This window comes from Coloeus monedula (assembly GCF_965178545.1).
Source record: "Coloeus monedula genome assembly, chromosome: 29".
In the NCBI taxonomy this organism is placed as follows: domain Eukaryota; kingdom Metazoa; phylum Chordata; class Aves; order Passeriformes; family Corvidae; genus Coloeus; species Coloeus monedula.
The window spans coordinates 2,982,109-3,003,171 of NC_138809.1; the positions used below are offsets into that span (position 1 = coordinate 2,982,109).

The 21,063-nt window shown below is 53.6% G+C and overlaps 3 protein-coding genes across 3 annotated transcripts; all 3 read right to left on the bottom strand.

The window, feature by feature from the left end:
• Positions 1-688: 688 nt before the first annotated feature.
• Positions 689-1,393, bottom strand: LOC309583098 (uncharacterized protein; the record flags this gene model as incomplete). Its single annotated transcript, XM_082298624.1, has 1 exon — positions 689-1,393. The coding sequence occupies one exon, from the start codon at positions 1,391-1,393 to the stop codon at positions 689-691; it is 705 nt and encodes a 234-aa protein (XP_082154750.1).
• Positions 1,394-4,091: 2,698 nt separating this feature from the next.
• On the bottom strand, positions 4,092-4,715 carry LOC309583099 (uncharacterized protein; the record flags this gene model as incomplete). Its single annotated transcript, XM_082298625.1, has 1 exon — positions 4,092-4,715. One exon carries the CDS (start codon positions 4,713-4,715, stop codon positions 4,092-4,094), a length of 624 nt encoding a protein of 207 aa, XP_082154751.1.
• Positions 4,716-15,354: 10,639 nt separating this feature from the next.
• Positions 15,355-16,704, bottom strand: LOC309583100 (uncharacterized protein; the record flags this gene model as incomplete). Its single annotated transcript, XM_082298626.1, has 2 exons — positions 15,355-16,269; positions 16,411-16,704. 2 exons carry the CDS (start codon positions 16,702-16,704, stop codon positions 15,355-15,357), a joined length of 1,209 nt encoding a protein of 402 aa, XP_082154752.1.
• Positions 16,705-21,063: the final 4,359 nt, after the last annotated feature.

Sequence of the window (21,063 nt, forward strand, 5' to 3'; positions counted from 1 at the left end):
GTGGTGCCGTGACTCACAGCGGCCTCCGGATCCCTGCTTTGCTCCAGAAATCCTCCCAGGGGATTCCTCTCCCAACCCCACCAGACCCTACCAGGAATTCAAGGCCTTTCACCCTGTTAGAGCCATTCCCAAATCCTCTTCCTGATATCTTTCCCAGGGCTTTTTTTGGAGGTTTATGGTGCGAGTCCAGCTGTACCCTCACGGTCCCAAACAGACCCTCTGCTTTTTCCCCTCTCTGATGAAATGTGACGTTTTTTATACAACTTTATTAATATTTAATTACCTCCTCGCACAAACACTCTGCGATGAAAACTGTTACTTCCCAACCAGGAAACTGCCTGGAGTGGGAATGAGGAGCCACCAGGTGGAACCAACCCGGAGCCTCCTTGTGAGGGCAGACGAGGCCGCTGCAAACCCAGCCTTGGCCACCAGAAGGAACAGAAGCCACTCCGAGGGAGGAAGAGGAAAAAACACGGATGCAAGGGGGGTTTGAGCCAGCGTTTTTTATTGCCTCCACGTCCTCTGTGAAATAAGGTGAAGAGCGTTTTAAATTTCACAGAGACGGTGGGTCACACCTTCAGAGCGCGTTACAAGTGGGGGGACAGAGCCGAGATCGGTGACAAAGCAGGACAGGGACACGGGGCAAGAGGGACAAGTTTCCTTTGTTTCCCCTCACTCCTCACATCCTTTACTTGATTTTCTGGGCTGGCACTTTGCAGATCTGCTTCTGCTGCTGGCGGGGGATGATGCCCTTGGCCACGGGCACACAGCCCTGCTGCACCGGAGCGGGACAGATCTGCACTGGGGTGGGACAGGGACAGATCTGCACTGGAGGGGGACAGGTCTGCACTGGAGGGGGACAGGTCTGCACTGGGATGCTCTGCACGGGCTTCCCACAGCACGGCTTCCCGCCCTGGGCCCCTGACCCGTGGCACCTCTCGGAGCAGACGGATCTCCCGTAGCCCTGGCATCCCCCCGAGCCCCCGTAGGTGTACGTGGGCCTCCTGACGCAGCTGGAGCTGCCCCCATGGCACGAGCCCGAGGATCCATGGCACCTCTCGGAGCACACGGACCTCCCGTAGCCCTGGCATCCCCCTGATGCCCCGTAGCTGTACGTGGGTCTCCTGACGCAGCTGGAGCCCCCTCCGTGGCACGAGGAAGAGGAGCCGGAGTAGCCGTGGCAGCGCTCGGAGCAGCGGGGCTGCCGGTAGCCGTAGTGCCGGTAGTCGTGGCCCCTCATGCCCTCCACGCCTTCGCCGTCACAGCCCGAGGAGCAGCAGTTGGCGTAGCCGTAGCGGAAGGGCGTGCGCCGGGTGTCCAGCCAGGATCCCGAGGGATCGTACCAGGTGGAGTTCAGGTTGAAGTAGGATTCCCTTCCAGAGGAGTAAATCATGTTGGGGCTGTAGGGAAAAACCTGGAAAAGAGGTGGGTTGGTGTCAGCATCTCCTCTGATTCCATTTAATTTCCATGGGCTTATCCTGAGAGCCTGGATCCTGAGGAAATTCCTGCAGTTGCCCAACAACTGGCCGGATTACACCCAAACCCTCTTTCTGAGCTTCCCTTTCAATTTTTTCCCCTCCAGGAACAAAACCAACCACAAGGCACCGCAGCACGTGATGGCACCGCTGTAAATCCCATCCCCAGGTCCCGCAAGAGCATCTCCTGTGGCTCAGCCCATCACCCCTGGGAGCAGAGCGTGGTCTGAAGGGTCAGGTGTGACCTCCCACACCCAGACCCCCACCCAAGAAGGGACCCAGCTGAGTCTCACCAGCTCTCAAGCGGAGTCAGGCGCTGCCCAGGGGAGCAGAATGTGAGAGGCCAAGGGGCCGAGGGCTTTTATAGAGCTCTGAGTGTTCCCCTGCACATGAAACACGCAGCAGGAACGAGGATTAAATTATTTATTGGCAAAACATCTCCTCCATTTGGATGCTGTTCCCAGTGCTTGGCATGTTCTGCTTGACTCACGATTTCTGATAAGCATCTTTAATTATAACATCGGGCCCCAGCGGGGCACATAAAAGACTGACATGGCTTAAGCCACACTTTGTCTGTGTGAGACAGGTAATAAAGGACTTATTCACCCTCTGCAGGGGACCAAGACACTGACGGGTGACCTGTGAGTCAGGAGCTGTGATGGCAGCTCTGGCCCAGCCCTCCCTTCCCGCTGCCCGTGAGGAACATTTCCAGGTGAAGCACGAGCAGGTGATGGGAAGAGCCAGCTCAGAGCCACCGAAACCAAATTGTGCTCGGTGATGAAGAGGTTGGGGAGGGCCTGACATTGGGTTTCCAGGGAATTTCTGGCTGCCTCATCCCTGGAAGTGTCCAAGGCCAGGTTGGACAGGGTTGGGGTAGTGGAAGGTGTCCCTGCCTGTGGGAGTTGGAGTGAGATGATCCTTAAGGTCCCTTCGAGGCCAAGCCATTCTGTGATTCTGTTTCCTCTCTGTTTCTGCATTCCAGGCTTGGCCCCCTCCCCATGGCCAAGATGATCCTTTGAGGTCCCTCCCAACCCAAACCATCCACAATTCCATGGTTCTGAGTGCGATGATGGTGCTGCCCCAGTTCCTGCGGGGTTTTTGGCGCAGTCTCCCACAGCAGCCTTGGGGTCAAGCTGGTGAAGGCTTGGTCTGGCTGGATGAACCACGTGGGGGTGATTCTGGTGCTGGTGCTGTTTAACATCTCAATTAAAGCCCTGGATAATGGGATGGACTTGGAAAATCCTCACTGGATTGGGGTGAGCGGCTGGAATTGCTGAAGGAATGGTCCCGTGGCTGGGATGGGGTGGCTGGGATGGGGTAACTGGGATGGTGTAACTGGGATGGGGTAACTGGGATGGGGTAACTGGGATGCGAGGGCTGATGCAAAGCAGCTTGGAAGATGAACTGGACCAAATAGGACCTGGAAGTGAGGGCTGAGCTGGCCCTTGGTCTGTGGGCTCTGAGTCACCACGCGGGAAACGGGAAAAGGCTGGGAAGAAAATCCCTAATAAAAAAAAAGGGCTCTCCCAAGTTACATTTTATAGGTGAGTGGTTTTTTTATTTGGCTAAAATGAGACACGAGAAAAATAAGTGGTTGTGGTGAAGGAAACGAGGATGAATTTCCTTTTGTCCTTCCCAGTTCTCCGCGGTGGTTGTGTGAGGACACGCCGGGGCGATGCTGAGGCAACACAAAGAAATTAAATCAGATATTTCAACGCACTTTGTGGGAGGATTTTCTGGCAAAGTCAGGAGAAGGAGCACGTTACCCGTGTGCCTGCAAGAGCCTGGCCTGCACCTTCCTGCGGGAGTGAAAAGGCATCCCCGGCATGCACAGCCGCACCTCCCGTGCCGGGCCATGCGCTCATTATCGTAATTAACATTTAAATGAGGATGTCCTCCCCGTGCACAGGGGAAGAAGCTGCAGAGCAAATGTTTGTGCCTGTATCTGTCCATCCCGAGGTCCCAGAGTGGGTAAACCACGGTGTGGAGGATTTTCCACCACCCCGCCTGGTGGAACGGCTGCAGCCAGAGCTGAACCCCTCACGCGTGAACCCTGATTCTGATTTAAATGCACAAATTTCCTTGTGAGAGCTTTAATGGCTTTTAATGTCTTCTCATCGTAATGTCGGTGATGCTTGTGGGGGTAAGAAAGAGAGGAACCAAGGGTTTGCTAAATATTTTTCAACTTTATTCTTGAATACACGGGGAGGAGATAAAATTGCAGGAGTCCTTGGTGCTCCTGCCGTCACAGTGATTCCTTTTTCTTCCCAGGAAAGTCCTGGTGCTACTTTCAAACAGCCTTGAAAGCACAGTCCGGTGAACCGCCGGGAGAAGGTGAATCCGTGGCGGCTCCTCCACCTCCCAGTGCTCCTCAGAAGGGGGAACACCCAGCTGCTGTTCCCCAGGGAAAACCAAACCAGGCAGGGGAGGAAGCTGGGAATTTAAAGTGTGGCTGCTGGGGCCAAGCGGGGGATTGCAGACTCCAAATCTGATGTGCAAAGAGCAGGAACGGGCCCAGAGCGGGGCTGGGAGCATCCTTTGGGCAGGGGGTGAATCCCCTCCAGCCCCGCCATGAGGGGGTAGGAGCTGGGGAGGGGTCCCGGCGCCTCGCTGGGCTCAGCTCTTCACACAGACTGGCACCAGAGTGACCTGCTTGTGCTGCTGGTGGTGGCCAGGGTGTGGTGGCACAGGGACAGCGGCCGGGCAGCAGCGCTGGACGGGCCGGGGGCAGCAGGGGATGGGCCGAGGGCAGCAGGGGACGGGCCGGGGGCAGCGCTGGATGCAGGGACAGCGATGCTGCAGCGGCCGCGGCTGCAGGACCACCGGGGGCTCCTCATCCTGCTCGGGACACTGCTCCACTCGCCTCCGGGGCTTCCCGCAGGATTCGGGCTCCGGCCAGGGCTGGCACGGGCGGTGTTGCTCCAGCGGCCGGCGATGGATCTTCACGGGTGGGGGGCACACGGGGGGCACCGGGCTCACCTCCACCCGCCGCCGGGGCTTGCAGCTCTGCGGGGTCGGGCAGCAGCTGGGCTGCGGTGGGCACAGCTGGCCGGGGTGGCAGCCCTGGGGTGGGCTCTGGCAGGACCCCTCAATGTCGTGGCTGAGGCTGCCGGAGTTGTGGCAGATCTTGGGGGAGTCGTGGCAGTGCCCGGTGGAGCTGGGCCATGTCCAGCCCTTCTGGCCGCAGCCCGGGGAGGGCTGGCACAGGTCGTGGTCGGTGCCGCCTTTCTGGTAGAGCATCCTGGGACAGAGATCACAGAATCTGGGTGTTATTGGGGTTGGAAAAGAATTCCAGGCTCATCCAGCCCAACCCGTGATGGATCAACATCGTTTCGCCCAGCCCAGAGCACTGAGTGCCATGTACAGGTATTCCTTGGACACCTCCAGGGATGGGCACTCCAAACCTCCCTGGGCAGTTCCAAGGCCTGAGCGCCCTTTCCAGGAGGAAATTCCTCCTGGTGCCCACCCTGAGCCTCCCCTGGCCCAGCCTGAGGCCGTTCCCTCTCCTCCTGTCCCTGTTCCCTGGGAGCAGAGCCCAACCCCCCCGGCTGCCCCCTCCTGTTAGGGACTTGTGCAGAGCCACAAGGTCCCCCCTGAGCCCCCTTTTCTCCAGGCTGAGCCCCCCCAATTCCCTCGGGAGCTGCTTCCCCCATGACTCACAAATCCTTTGAGAGTGACCAAGCCCTTGGGCATAAGCAGCCTGGGAAAAAGAAAACAAACCACCGATGCCTTTTTTTTTTTTTTTTTGCTATTTCCAAGAAAAAACTGAGGAATCTGAGAGGGCTGAGAGACTCCAACTCACCCTGCGAGCGGAGACGGACGGGCTGAGCAGGGAGTCGGAGTCCTGAGGACAGAGCTGGGGCTGAAAGCTTTTATAAGTGGCCGAGCTCTGCTGGGAATGAGGCACGTCCTGGGAATGAATAGCTGAGCACTGAGGCCGCTGCTGTGTGTGTGTTTTGTTTCTGGCACTCGCTGTGGGATTAATCAGCCGCAATTAGCGCCTGCCCCGGTGTCAGCGCAGCTCCGCAGAGGCAGTGGCCATTATCTCATTACTTCTGCCACTGGTCATGCTCAAATGGGCTCCTAGCTCGTGTTAGTCAGGCGGGAACCTGCGATGAGGATACCTGGAATGCCGGGATGCTGAGTGATGTGCCCAAAAGGAGACTCTGGTGGCAGTGGGAAAACCACGGGAAGGTGCAGGAGTCCTTCCAGAGGAAGACGAGGGATTCCAGGGTGGCCCCAGCAGCGTGAGGAGCAGCGGGTGTTGTTCTCGTGGGTGACTGGGAGATGGGAATCCAGGACCACGGCAGGCTGGGGATGGGATGTTTGTTCCCTGATTTAAATGAATTAATTCCCTCCCAAGTGCAGAGCACCTCGGCCAAGTGAGTGGTTAGGGCAAGGAAAAGCCTTTTATGTGTGGAAAGTCTGGAATGGGGACACCAGAGGAGCGATGACCTCACACACAAACAATTCCAGGCCCTGCCAAGCACCGTGTCCACCTTTCTGGCATTTTTGCTTTGATTCACGGTCTGTGGAGCTGTTCCATTTCGCATTTCTGTGGCCGAGACATTTTTTAAATGGAAAATTCCTCTCCCGGGAGCCCCTGGGGCTCCAAAGGCACTTCCATGTGGAGGCTCTGCCAGGGATGCTCAGACCTCTGTCCAGTGGAATTTGGGTTTGAATCACTGGGGAAAGCATGTGCAGAATTCAGGGGTGTGGCTCCAGGGCTGTGCTGGCACCTGACACGGCTCTGCTGTGATTTATTCTGTAGCTACTGGAGAAGTGGAAGTGCCTGGCAGGAAGCCATGGGATTTGTGTGGAAAGATGGAAAAAACCTCGGGATCTGTTATGGCCAAGGAGGATTTTAGGTTTAGAACTCATTGCCAGAGTCCCAGAGGTTTTTGCTGGCTTTGGATTTTTTTCATGTTCGAGGAGTTTTGGAGTCACTTCCTGAGGATTTCACAGATCCCCAAGTGTGAATGATGAATTTCTGAATCTCATCTCTTAAAGTTTCCCACATTTTAACAGAACCCAGAGAAAACGACTCAGCATTTCTGAATCCTTCAGGCTGGACTTAAGTCTGAGCAACCTGGGCTAGTGGGAGGTGTCAGGGGGTGGGACTGGATGAGCTTTACAGTCCCTTCCAACCTGAATGATCCTGTGATTCCATGACCTCCACATCTTCCAGTGATTCCCTCCCTCCATGCAGACCTCCCTTGCTGGTCTATTTAATCTCATGGACAAGATATCAAACCTTTTAAGAAGCTTCCCTTAAAGCTCTGCAAATTCTCTGGAAAGATTCCCTTTAGGAAAAAAAGACCTTCAGCTCTGGCTTTAGGACCACAGAGACGCTTCTTAGGACCACAGAGATGATCTTCAAATCAGCAGGAGGAAGATGGAATTAAACTCATGCTCCTCTTGCTGAGATGACATTTTTCACTTGCCAAGTCCCAGTTCACCAGGTACACGGGGTGTTGTCATTGTAGAGTGACAAACATGCAAAATTAATTACCTTAATCAATTAGGCAAACGCTAAACACATCCTACACCGGAGCCGCTGTTTAAAGGATAAAGATAAATGAATAAACATAACCCAGGAGTTTGCAGGATCAGAAGTTACAAATTTTATTGTCTTTCATGACTAATTGGGGATTAAAGAAAGAGAAGGGAGAAGGAGACTTGGGCAGCATTAAACATCCCACACACCAGGAGGGAAAGGAAGAGCAGGACCAGAAACTCGCTGGGCAGCGGCTTCAGGGCACAGCAAAGCACTCGGGGGGGAAGGGCAGCAAAGAGGAGAAGTTCTACGGTGTCTAAGCACAGAGGGAAGAGCGTTCGGGGTGTTATCCACATCCCCATCCATATCCAAGACGGAATGAGCCGGGTGGGTTCAGTTGCCGCCGCAGCAGCCGCCGCTGCTGCCGCCGCAGCAGCCGCTGTTGTTGCTGCTGATGGTGTAGCAGCAGGACATGGGCATGCAGCAGGACTGCATGGGCATGCAGCAGGGGCTGCAGCACTGCATGGGGCTGCAGCACATCGGCGTCTTGCAGCACCGCGGGCTGCTGTAGCAGGTCACGGAGTAATTATTTCCACCGCAGCATCCTCCGCAGCAACCGTTGGGCATCTTGGGGGGTGGTGGGAGAGGAAGAGAGGCTGGAAGGAGCAGAGAGAGGCTGTGAGTGGGAGAAGGAGGTTCGAGAATAGGGGGTTAAATCAGAGCTCTGTTCATGAATTCGTATTTGGGGGTTCAAGGAGGGGAAAGCCAGGGGTGTCTCGTTTGTAAATCGTGGCTGGAACTCCTCTGGGTTTTTCCTGCGGTGCAGGTGCCCAGCAACTCATTCCGGGGCATCCCTGGTGTCTTAGGAAGGGCAGCCCAGCATCGAGTCCTCACTCTGGGCCCTTCTGGAACATTCTCCATCCCCTTGCCCTGCATGACCCTGGTGATACTCCCAGAGCCTCCCCGGACATTTCCAGCTCGTGCCTGTAACTCCTCCTGCAGAGTTTGTAAAACCCCGACTTCCAAGCCCATCCCAGATCCCCAGCAACGCTTGCATACTGCTGTAAGATATCCAAAATTCCCCTTTGGGAAGCGTTAGGAGTTCTCACTTACCCTGCTGAAGAGTGAAGAGAGGTGAAGGGAGGAGAAGACGAGCGAATGAAGCGAGCTGGGCCCAGAGCCCTTTTATACTCCCAGCCAGCCTTCCTCCTGGAAGTGAGACAGGCATTGACCATTCCAACTTCCCTGTTTATCCATCCAAACCCATATTTTTTAGCCATATGTGTCGCCTGGAATTTGCATTTCGCCTCATTACTGCTGATCACCACCCTTGTTCTGCCTCGTCACGGTTTAGCCCGGAGATAATCAAAGGGCTCCCATGAATTTGGATGAATTTGTCCTCCCCACAACCTTGCGAGGGAGCCAAAAAATGCGGCCTCGTATCTGCTGGACAGAGATGTTCCGGGACTGACTCAGGAGCAGCTGGTGCTGAATCAGTGCGGGAGCCGAAACCGAACCCCGGCATCGTGCCGGTTGTTTCATCGGAATGGTGTTTGGAGCAAATTGGCAAAGTGGCAGGAAAATGGGGGTGTTTGTTCCCGGTCACCAGACGTGGACATGAGCAGGGATCAAGGAGTGTTTGGGATGTCTGGGGCTCAGTCACCCGCATGTGACTCTGTGCAAAACCATCGCGGAATGGTTCGGGTTGGGAAGGACACGTCCGACCGAACCCCGTTGCTCAGAGCTCCATCCAGCCTGTCCTTGGGCACTTCCAGGTTTGGGAAGTTCTCGTTTTATTTATTCATTTGGATGGTTAGTAGTATTTTTATGAATGTTTTAATTAAGCAGTTAAGGGGCTGCTCTGCCTGTGCAAGAGGTGACACAAGGGACGGTGGCTCTGGGACTGGGTGTGATGCACCCCCAAGTCAACCTTTCCCTCCTGCAGCCTCCCCTGGCATCCAGCTGAAATCCAGCTGGGTCCTGGGACCCTGGCCCTGAGCAGGACCCCCCTGGCCAGACCCCCAGTGGGGAGGGAGGGGTTTGGATTTGGTGCAGGGCCCTCTGAGGGTATTGGAAGGGGAAGGAGCCCAGAATGAACCAAAGGTGAGAAGATTGAAGTGGAAGAGAAGTGCCCAGCATGGAAACTGGTCCCAACTGGGCTGGTGGAGCTGAGTGGGAGGCAGGGACTCAGGAGGACACTTTGTTGAGGTGAAACCATTTTCTGGGAGGGAGAGAGGTCAAGGCAAGGCAGAGCCTTGGGCAGCTGAACCCTGGCAGGAACACCAGGGAGGAATTTTGGGAGGAATTTTTTCACGCTCCGAAATTGCAGCTCTCAGTTGAGGACCTCGCCACATTATCCTGTGAGCTGCCTAATGAGAGGATGGTGGATCCTGCCTGGCCAGTTCCCTGCTGCTGCCTGACATCCTCAGGGATCCCGGGGCTGCTCGGGAGAGGGGTCAGCCCAGGGGAACTGAGACCGGCCATGAGGATGGTGACGGGGACCTTGGTTTGCTCTCTGTGCAGTGCAAGGGGGAGCAGATTGAGATTTCAGAGCTGTTTCATCGCAGGAAATGCCAACAGCTCCTTCCCAGGCTTCCCTGGCATGAGAGCAATTCCTGGAGCGAAATACTGGAGAAGCAACGCAGGTAATTGTGACTTCTCCGTGAAGGGCAGGAGAACACGCGCGGCATTTCCTTCCCGGTAGGAGACAGAAATGCGCTTGGACAGATGCGTTCGTTAATTCACAAGGAGTTAATGGGGCAGAAGCAAAGGGACGCACTCCACTTGTGCCTCCTGAGGGAAATTTCCCACTGGCAAATCCTGCAGCTGTGAGAAGGGAATCGAGGTGGGCATTTCCCACCCTGGGTGCTCGTGCCCAGCTCTTGCTGGAACCAAAGTACCCGAAGCCTTTTTGGGGAGTGGGATGTGGATCATAATTCCAACGAGGGACTGAAGCAGGGTGGAAACAGAGTCAGAAAAGGGCATTAAATACATCAGAAGGATGGCATTGCAGAGCCCTCATGTTTTGATACAACCCCAACTGACCCTCAAAGGCAGCAGAGGTTTCTCAGCAGTTGTTTTACAGCTTCAGCTCAATACCTGGTGACTGAGTTTGGCAGAGGCAGAGCCTCCATGTCCTGCCAGGCTGTCTGCAGGGACTGGCTGTAGGTCCTGAGGCAGATCTTCGGCTGGCAGAAATCCACGGAGCTTTCCCAGTCGGGATGTGTCTGTGCCAGACTCCTTCAGAAAACATTCCCGTCCTCGGTGAGTTTACGAATTATTTTCATAGAATCAGAAACTGGTTTGGGTTGGAAGGGACCTTAAACATCATCCAGTCCCACCCCTGCCATGGGCAGCGATACCTTCCACTATCCCAGGTTGTTCCAAGCCCCATCCAACCTGGCCTTGGACACTTTCAGGGATGGCGCAACCAGAAATTCCCTGGAAAAACTTTGCCATGACCTCACCACCCTCACAGGGAACGATTTCTTCCCAATATCCAACCTAAATTTCCCCTCTGTCACTCTGACCCCATTCCCTGTGTCCTGTCCCTGCAGTTCCTGAGGAAAAGTCCCTCTCCAGCTTCCCTGGAACCCCTCCAGGTTCTGTGAGGTGCTGTGAGGTCTCCAAATGACCTTCTCCTCTCCTATTTTCTTCCTATTTCTCTATTATTTTATACTGAGAGGGCAAATATCGCTCCCAGAGGTGCCAGAAACTCCTGCTTGAATTAATGTATCAGGGATGCCCTGATTTTCTTAGTGTTCCTCTAGTGAACACCTTGGAGACAGGAAAAAACACCAGGAAAAGGCGAAAAGTGCAGCAAAACCCTCTGGATCCATCAGCAAACAAACAGACCAACACCAGCAGGTTGCAGGGTCACAAACTACAGATTTTATTGGTTTTTTTGAGACAGATTGAAGCAAAACAGTGACGAAAAGAGTGAAAATCCCACACACCAAGAGGAAAATGAAGAGCAGGATCAGCGCTCCCGTGGGAAACTCGCTGGGCGGCGGCTTCAGGGCACATCACGAGCCCGCGGTGAGAGAAGGCAGGAGAAGAAGAGGAGAAGTTCTACGGTGTCTAAGCACAGAGGGAAGAGCGTTCGGGGTGTTATCCATATCCCCATCCATATCCAAGACGGAATGAGCCGGGTGGGTTCAGTTGCCACCGCAGCAGCCGCCACTGCTGCCGCCGCAGCAGCCGCTGTTGTTGTTGCTGCTGATGGTGTAGCAGCAGGACATGGGCATGCAGCAGGACTGCATGGGCATGCAGCAAGGGGTGCAGCACGGGGTGCAGCAGGGGGTGCAGCACTGCATGGGGCTGCAGCACATCGGCCTCTTGCAGCCCTTGGGGCTGCTATAGCAGCACACGGAGTAACTTCCACCGCCGCCGCAGCATCCGTTGGGCATCTTGGTGATGGGAGTGGAGGCGAAGCTGGAAGGGAAGGAGAGAGTTTGTCTTTTTCTCTGCTTGGATCTCCCAGAGGCTGAGGCAGCTTAAAGCATTCTTATCCCCAAATCCATCCCAAACTGGCCAGGGAAGTGCCTGGTGTCCTGAATCCCAGGACAGCCTGTCCCTGGAATCACATTCCAGTGTTGGACTCCTGTGCTTTTGGCATTTTGTCCAGCACTGGTTCTGCCAGAGAGAAACCAGTCGGGTGCAGCCCAAAACCAATCTCTGGTCCCAAAACCAATCTGTGATCCCAAATCTTCTGTAGTGTCCAGTCCCAAACCAGGCAGCCCAGAAAATCCTGGAGAAGCCCACGGAAACAGAGTCCCAAAGTAAAGCAAAGTCCAACTTACCCTGCTGAGCAGTGAAGGGAGGAGAGGAGAAGTCGAGATGATCGAATGAAGACCCCTGGGTTGGGGAGCCTTTTAAATGCTCCAAAGCCTCCTCCCCTGGAAATGAGGCATCCCTTGGCAATTCTGACTCCGTGGATCACCCGGGGTATCCCCTCACGTGTCTTCCGGTGTTTAATCTTTACCTCTTTCTGTTTGCTCACCACCTCATTTGTGTCCCATAATTACTCGTCCAGACGAATAACAGATGCAAATTTTCTAAAGGATTTGCGTTAATGGGACCGGGAGGGAGGGAGCTCTGAGCTATTCCCATCCAAAAGGAATGACACAGGGACACAGGGATGCTTAACAACGTGCCTGGGGGGAGCCAGGTGCTGAAGCAGTGGGACAACCACGCCTGGAACTTGGAACTGTCATTGCTCATGTGTCCCCTCTGCCCTTGGCTGGGACTTTTGGGGTCCAGTGGAAACTATTGGTCAGTGGGAATCCTTTTTTCCCTGCCTCCGTGGTCAATGTTTAGGCTGAAATTTCCCCTTTCTCAGTCTTGCTCTTGGGCCTCCCTTCAGGGTTCTGGGCCCTCACACCCCCTGTTTTTTATTCTTGTTGTATTATTAAGATTTTTTTTCATTTTCATCCATGGAACGGATGGATTGAGTCTAAATGGAGTGGCTTTCAAAGCAGCAGTACACACTGAAGGTTTTTCCCTGTGTTGGTTCCATACATCCCATTTTTCGAGATTACTCCAAAGGTTTCTGACACTGAGGAGACTCGTGGTGATCACATTTGAGTGTTCACATGAGCAACCATGGCCACATGCAGAGCAGGGACAACTCCACGTTAGGAGGTGTTGATGGTGTTTCCATGTGATGAGAGGGGCCTCCAGTAAAAGATGGGAATTCCAGGATGCTGAGGCAGCACCAATTCATGGCAAAAAGAGGCGGCCATCACGTTCAGGAGACTCTGACTGTGAGGCTGACAGGATGGCAGGTGATCCCGGGTGACTGGGACGGGATCTGCCTTTCCAGGATGTGACCATGACCTGCTGTGACGTCGGGTGTCCCTTCTGGAATTGTCCCCAGGGGAGCATTGTTTTGGTCACTCAATAATCAAGAGTTGCCTGCAGGAAGAAACGTCCTCCTTGTGTAAACCCTCAAACATCTCCCCTGAATCAATCATTCATCGCATTTTTATCGGGGTTTATTGTTGCCTTGTTGGCCAGGAGGATGCCAGTGTTGTAGTCATAGAAATATGGAATGGTTTGGGTTGGATGGAACCCCAAAGATCATCCAGTCCAACCCTCCTGGATGGGCAGGGACTCCTTCCACTATCCCGGGTTGCTTCAACCCCATCCAGCCTGGCCTTGGACACTGCCAGGGATGGGGCACCCATGGAATATCCTGTGCCAGGGCATCACCACCCTCCCAGGGAAGGATTTCTTCCCAATGTCCCATCTAAACCTGGCTCTTCTCCAGGTTTAACCACTCCACCACTATCAGCATTTATGGCATTTTCCTGCTCTTCAATGCCATTTATCCTGCACTTGGGTCAGAAATAACATCTACACCGAGATGGCCACATTCCATCCTGCGATGTCCTTGGAAACTTCCCGGAGTTTGAGTTGCAGGATCTATTTGAATCTGTTCCTGCATCTTTTCCAATGTAGGATAAGGCCACATTGGGTGGAGCTCTGGTCTAGCTGGAGGTGTCCCTGTCCATGGCAGGGGTGCTGGAACGAGATGATTTTTAACATCCCGTCCAACACAAACCATTCTACGATTCTGTGATTCAAAGGTGGAATGAATATTCACAAGATCCCCTTAAGAGAATGCACTTTTATTAAATGTTCTGACATGGGATATCCTTCTGCCCTTGCGTTCTGCCTGCTGTACTGGAAATAAAAACCACCCTGAAGACCCCAGCAATGTTTTCAGAAGAGTCAAAGACATAGAGAAGATGATTTTAATGCACATGTCTCTCGTGTGAAGATTGGAGGAAGCAAATCAAGCCAGAGCTCCAGGCATTTTCCCCAGACCTGCAATTCCCAAGCTGAGTCCTGCATTTGAATAGCAAAGAAAGTCCCAGCCAGGGAAGGGAGGTATCGTTGACTCACGGGTTTGCTATTTTAGGAATGAGGCTTTTAAACTGGATGCCAGCCCCGGCTTTCATTCCAGGGTTGGTAGTCCAGGAACGTGCGGGGGAAACGCTCTGCTACCGTAAAAATCATTCAACAATTTCAGGAGGTTCCTAAACTTTTATTTTTGGAAGAAGGTGGTGGGAAGAAGATGCTGCCTGCTGTCCAGTGAGTAGTGAATTCCTCTCGGTACCTACTGGAATTCCCCTTCTGAGATCAGGGATGAGCTCCTGCGCACCTCAGAGCTGTCCACAGCTTTCTCCTGAGGCGCAGCTCCGATCTCTGCTCTGGGACCAGGGAGAGGACCCGAGGGAATGGCTGGAGCTGTGCCAGAGGAGGTCTAGGCTGGGTATTTCTGGAAAGTTCTTCCCCAGCTGGTGTTGGGCACTGCCCAGGCTCCCCAGGGAATGGTCACTGCCCTGAGGCTGCCAGAGCTCCAGGGGCACTTGGACAGCGCTATCAGGGACAGAGTGGGATTGTTGGGGTGTCTGTGTAGGGCCACGAGCTGGACTCCATGATCCTGGTGGTTCCTTTCCAAGTCAGGATGTTCCAGGATTCTCCGGTTTATGGAGTGCTGTGTTTTCAGATGGTGCAGTTATGCCTCGTTCAGTCCTTGCCCTTTGAATATTAATTACTTCAGCTTTTCATTCTGCAGTAAAATCTGAGCTGAGGCAAATGATCAGGAGGGGCAAGAAGGGGTCCGGGAATGGTTTGGGCTGGAAAGGACTTTAAAGCTCATCCCGTTCCACCCCTTGCCATGAGACACCTTCCACTATCCCAGGGTACTCCAAGCCTCATCCAACCTGGCCTTGGACACTTCCAGGGATCCAGGGGCAGCCACAGCTGCTCTGGGAACCCATTCCAGAGGATCAGGAATGCTCTGCTTGCTTCAGACATGACCTAATTTGTGCCAACAGCCTGGGCAGCTCTTTGTGTCCCAAATGTTCTGCTGTGCCACTGGAACACCTCCAGGACCTTGGCCAAAGGCACAGATGGTGCCGGAAATGAGGACAAACTCTGGGCAAAGTGACAAATCCCAGGCAAGGTGACAAATTAGGGGCAAAGCCATGTAAGAACAACCAAAAGACCAAATGTTGTGTTTTGCTTAATGCTAAATTTTATTGTCTACAAGTCAAGAGAGGAAATGAAGCGTGATCACAGTGACAGCGAAGGTTTCCCAAACACCAAGAGAAGAATGAACACCCCACTAATATCTAATGCCTTATGCAATGGGTGATAAATTCAAGTGTACTCAAGAGAGTCAACAATTAAAGGCAGTCAATAACTAAGAGACAGAAAGAAGCAGCAGCTTAAGCTTGAAAAGAAGAAGAAAATCGCTCCGAATTGGCTCCATCACGATGAGAACCAGAAGCAAACGAGCAGCTTTTCACCTCCTTGTGCCCGTTCTCCTTTCACACCAGGCTGGAGCCGTCAGAGCCACCCGGGGACAGCTCAGCAGCTCTTCTTGACACAGCACTGCTGGATGGGGATGCAGGGGATGCAGCACTTCCTCACGGGGGTGCAGCAAACCACCACCGGCTTCTTCACCACGCAGGAGCAGCAGGACAGGGACCCGCAGGGGCAGCAGCAGGGCCGTGGGACACAGCACACGGACTTCTGGCACACCTTGGTGCAGCACACGGACTTCTGACACGGGTCACAGCACACGGTCTGGCACGGGTCACAGCAGGGCTTCTGACACGGGTCACAGCACACGGTCTGGCACGGGTCACAGCAGGGCTTCTGGCACGGGTCACAGCAAACGGTCTGGCATGGGTCACAGCAGGGCTTCTGGCATGGGTCACAGCAAACGGTCTGGCATGGGTCACAGCAGGGCTTCTGGCACGGGTCACAGCACACAGACTGGCACGGGTCACAGCAGGGCTTCTGGCACGGGTCACAGCACACAGACTGGCACGGGTCACAGCAGGGCTTCTGGCATGGGTCACAGCAAACGGTCTGGCATGGGTCACAGCAGGGCTTCTGGCACGGGTCACAGCAAGGCTTCTGGCATGGGTCACAGCACACAGTCTGGCACGGGTCACAGCAAGGCTTCTGGCACGGATCACAGCACACGGTCTGGCATGGGTCACAGCAAGGCTTTTGGCATGGGTCACAGCAAACGGTCTGGCATGGGTCACAGCAGGGCTTCTGGCACGGGTCACAGCAAGGCTTTTGGCACGGGTCACAACACACGGTCTGGCATGGGTCACAGCAAGGCTTCTGGCATGGGTCACAACACACGGTCTGGCATGGGTCACAGCAGGGCTTCTGGCATGGGTCACAGCAGGGCTTCTGGCATGGGTCACAACACACAGTCTGGCACGGGTCACAGCAGGGCTTCTGGCATGGGTCACAACACACGGTCTGGCATGGGTCACAGCAAGGCTTCTGGCACGGGTCACAACACACGGTCTGGCACGGGTCACAGCAGGGCTTCTGGCACGGGTCACAACACACGGTCTGGCACGGGTCACAGCAAGGCTTCTGGCATGGGTCACAACACACGGTCTGGCATGGGTCACAGCAGGGCTTCTGGCACGGGTCACAGCAGCAGGACTGCTGGCATGGGTCACAGCAGACGGTTTTCTTGCACGGCTCACAGCACACGGTCTTCTGGCACGGGTCGCAGCAGCAGGACTGCTGGCACGGGGAGCAGCACACGCTCTTCTGGCACGGGGAGCAGCACACGGTTTTCTGGCAGGGCTCGCAGCACACGACCCTCGGGCACGGGCTGCAGCACACGGTCTTGCTCTTCACGACGGAGCAGCATCCCGTGGAACAGCATCCAGTGGAGCACATGGTGTTGGGAGAGGAGCGAAGGGTGGCCGGAGTGAGGACCTGGAACACAAAGGACTTTGACATTCAACCCATCTTTCCACACTGGCCAGGCTCACTTCCCACCCCGCTTCCTATTTCTTTGTCTTGAGTTGGAAACCCAAGATCCTCACGGGAATCGAGCCACCTGTTGCTGTCCCAGAAATATTTGAACTCTCCTGGGAGCTGCCTGCTCTGTGCTCATCCAGAACCTTCCCTCCCTGAATTTCCACCCGAGAAGTTCATTTTCCACTGCTCTCTCCACCTTTTGCAAGAGGCAACGCATCAACAGAAGAAGCATCGCTCCGAATTGGCTCCATCACAATGAGAACCTGGATTTCAGAGAGAGCTGTAGAGCACGGACTCCTGAAACCATCGAGCCCTAAACCCATGGAATCATAAACCCATGGAATCATAAACCCATAGAATCACAAAACCATAGAATCGAAGAATGGTTTGGGTTGGAAGAGACCTTTAAAGGTCCATCCAGCCCAACGCCCTGCAGAGATCAGACACCAAGACACAACCTCAACTCACTGCTTGCCCAAAGCCGAATGAGAACAGAGGATCCCTGGTAGGAAACACTCACCGTTCTTGTTCTTGCTGAGAGCTGAAGGTGTGTGAGGAGCAGAGGCACCTGGAGACCTTTTATTGAGGTCGGAATTGTCCTGCCGGACATGAGGTACCCCCCAGCAATCCGTGATTTACGCACTAAGCCTGTACTTATTCACCGAATGGGCCTCCATGTGTTTAATCTTTGCCTCGTGGCTTTTGACCAACCCCTCAATTTTGGGTTATTATCAATTTGTTGTGTGAATTTTTTACAATTTTTTAATGTCAAGTTAATTCTTGTGGGACGCTGGAAGGGGTTGTTTCTGCTCGCTTTGCATATGGTAAGGCTGCTGCATGGAGATGATTAATTAACATAAAAATCCTAATTAAGATCAAGGTGCAGTGGATTCCAGAGCCATGCAGAAGCTTCTGGACGTCAGTCTCTCCTTGATATGATTTTTAAAATAGAATTCCAGGAAGTGCAATTCCATGGTCCCGTGCTTTGTGTTTGACTGCGGAAATGGTGGAGCCCAAAGTCCTTCTCTGGGGTGACCAGAAGGACAAACCCAGAAAGTTCTTGACATCTCATCCCACCCGTGCATGGAAAACCACACGCCCTTGGCCTTGGAAGAGAATAATGGAATCATGGAATATCCCAGGCTGGAAGGGACCTACAGGGATCATCCAGTCCAACCTCTGGACCTGCACAGCCCCAACAATCCCACCCTGTGCCTAAGGTCGTTGTCCAAACTCTCCTTGAGCTCTGTCAGGCTCAAGGCCTTGCCAATATCAGCCATTTTCACTGCAAATTCATGGTGGGAATTTGGAATTGGGTTTGGGTCAAATCGGAGCCTGTATTTTTCCAATTCCTCTTTGATGTATTTAAATAAAAGCAAAATGCAAAACTGCTCTGGAAGTTTTGCATCCTGTTTATGCTCGGCATAACTTGATCTGCGAAATTCCTATTCAATTCTTTTCAGATTCAAAGATGCCCCGGAGTAATGGAAGAGCCACCTACGGATGTTCATTCTGGAATAACTCCGTGCTCAGCTCCCAGTCACCCCCTGGCAGCCATTAGTGCTGATGTTAATAATCGTGTCGTGATCAGTCATTAATGATGGATGTTAATATTTATTTTGCATAAAAAGCTCCAAGGCCCCACGTGATGTCCTGGGCATCTCAAGGATCTCAAATTAAACCATGACTTTATAAAAAATGATCTCTCTCTGGTCAGGGGAAGCTCACGGGACCCACGGCTTTGAGTGACCCCAGGCTGGGAGTGACCAGGTGAAATGTTTGGTGGCTGAGGTCACCCCCAGGTCAACGGCTGCTCCTGCTGGGGGCTGAGCACCAAAGGATCCCCTACATCCCTGGAGACCCCTGACTTCTCCTGCTGTGAAGGAGGGGAGATTTGGGCTTTGTTTGCTCCTCCAGACCCTGGATGCTGAGGACACTTTAGGTCACCAGAACCTTCCATGTGACCCCTCTGTTTCCCCTCAGTTCTGCTCTTGATGTTTGGCTACGTCACAATTGGAGGAGCTGGTCCTGCTTCCAAGAACTCACAGGACCATGAAGTCACCACTTCTCCAGGCAAGGTCACCCCAAGGTCAACATTCCTGTTCACTCCAAGCTCAATTTCCAATCGTGTTCAGTCGTGTTAATGACCTTGAGCCAGGTGCCGCCCATTATCACATAATTAGCGATTGAAATTGAACCCGTTGTGCAGGCGGTCAACAAGCGAGGAGGCTTGAGGTGACCTGCAAGGGATTTCTGAGCCTGCAGAGAAGCGTCAGGAAACGCCAGCGTTAGAAATCCTGAGCAGGGAGGTGAAGGAAGAGAAGTTGGCCAAAATGAGGCTGTTTTATGTTGACTTTGTACGGATTTGGTGCATGGATTCATCCAGTGGGCCAAAAAACCCCCCACTGTTAGAGCTGGATGTGAACAGAGGTGTTTAAAGCTCTGCAAGGTGGACCCACAGATCCATCACCGATTTTATACAGGAAAATATTCAAATTAGGGCCACGCAAATTTCCCAATTAAATTTTACACTGAGTGAAAGGACTCAGCACGCTCTGAAAGACGCCCAGAGGAGCAGAGCTCTGTTTGGATCAGAGAGTTACGGATGCAGGAAAGCAATCCTTGCTGGGAGACAGCCGAGGCAAATTCCTCCTCGTTAATCCCTGGGGCTTTCCTCACAGTTTATCCTGGCTGTGGAATCCACTGGGTCGTTATTTGATGCATCCTCAGCAGTGCAGAAATGTCCCTTTAGGCGATCTGGAGCCGAGGGAGAGAGGATTTCTCTCACCAAATGTTTGTGGTTCTTCAAAGCCTCCCCACCCTCACAGGCAACAATTTTTTCCCTGCATCCCACCTAAAACTCCTCTCCATCACTCTGAAATAACTTCCCTGTGTCCTGTCCCTGCAGTTCCTGAGGAAAAGTCCCTCTCCAGCTTCCCTGGAGCCCCTGAAGATCCTGGAAGGGGCTCTGAGGTCTCCACACAACCTTCTCTCCTCCAGGCTGAACATTCCCAATCTCTGTAGGGGAGAGGCTCCAGTCCCTTTATCATCTTTATGGCCTTCTCTGGATTTGGAAAAGGAAATAAAATGTGCCGTGGTCAGTGTCAGAGGAGAAAGTTGGAAGCTGGGGCAGCGCAGGGAAGTGAAAGTCTCTACTTGAAGACCAAACCACTGCTGTGGCCAGGAAGCCTCAGAAGCTCAATTCCCACCTGCAGGGAGGGCAGGAATGAGTAAGAAAATTATTTTTTAAGGCTGGTGTGAGGCTGAGCCACCTCTTAGCAAGGGCCAGAGCCCCCAGGCAGGTGAATCATTCATTGCTCTCTGGCCGGGCTGCAACTTTTCCTTTTTAACCCATTCCTCTCTAACGAGCATTTTCTCCATAACCTATAAATAACTAATTCCAAATACTTATTGACCAACTGGTCATTTACTGGCTATTGCAGCACTCAGCTCATTCCAGGCTGTTTCCCATGCCAGGGGATGGGTGATGAGGGATGAATCACACCGGGAAAACCTTCGCTTACTTTACGCTGTAGAAACTGGTTAATTGAGGCTATTCCAAGTTCCAGACCCTGCAGGGTTTGCTTTTGTTTTGGTTCCAAAAATAGCAGCACCTCTGAAAGCAGAAACATGCAGGGAAAACATGAACACACAGGCCAGGCTGGAAACCTGAACCCCCAACATCTGCTGAGCCCAGGGCAAGGATTTGTTTCCCTCAGGAATTCACCCCACGTGCTCCTGGCAGCACTGCTGGGCCTGCAGACATTTTCCATGGATTTCACGTTTCCTTGGCATTCCTCGGGCTCCAGGGATTAAAGCACGGTTCCAAACCCACAAGAAAACAGAGATGCCACCAGACCAGCACAGAATCCCAGAGTAATCGCAGAGAAAAGAGCTCCCAGACCACCGAATCCAACCTGTGCCCGATCCCCACCTTCTCACCCAGCCCAGAGCACTGAGTGCCACGTCCAGGCTTTCCTTGGACACCTCCAGGGATGGAGGCCACCTCCAAACCTCCCTGGGCAGCCTCTGCCAAGGCCTGACTGCCCTTTCCAGGAGGAAATTCCTCCTGATGTCCACCCTCACCCTTCCCTGGCACAGCTCGAGGCCATTCCCTCTTGTCCTGTCCTTGTTCCCTGGGAGCAGAGCCCCAAATCCCCCCTGGCTGCCCCCTCCTGTCAGGGAGTTGTGGAGAACAAGAAGGTCCCACACTATTCCTGCTACAGTCCAGGTGCCATTGGCCTCTCGCCCACCTGGGCACCCCTGGGCTCACGT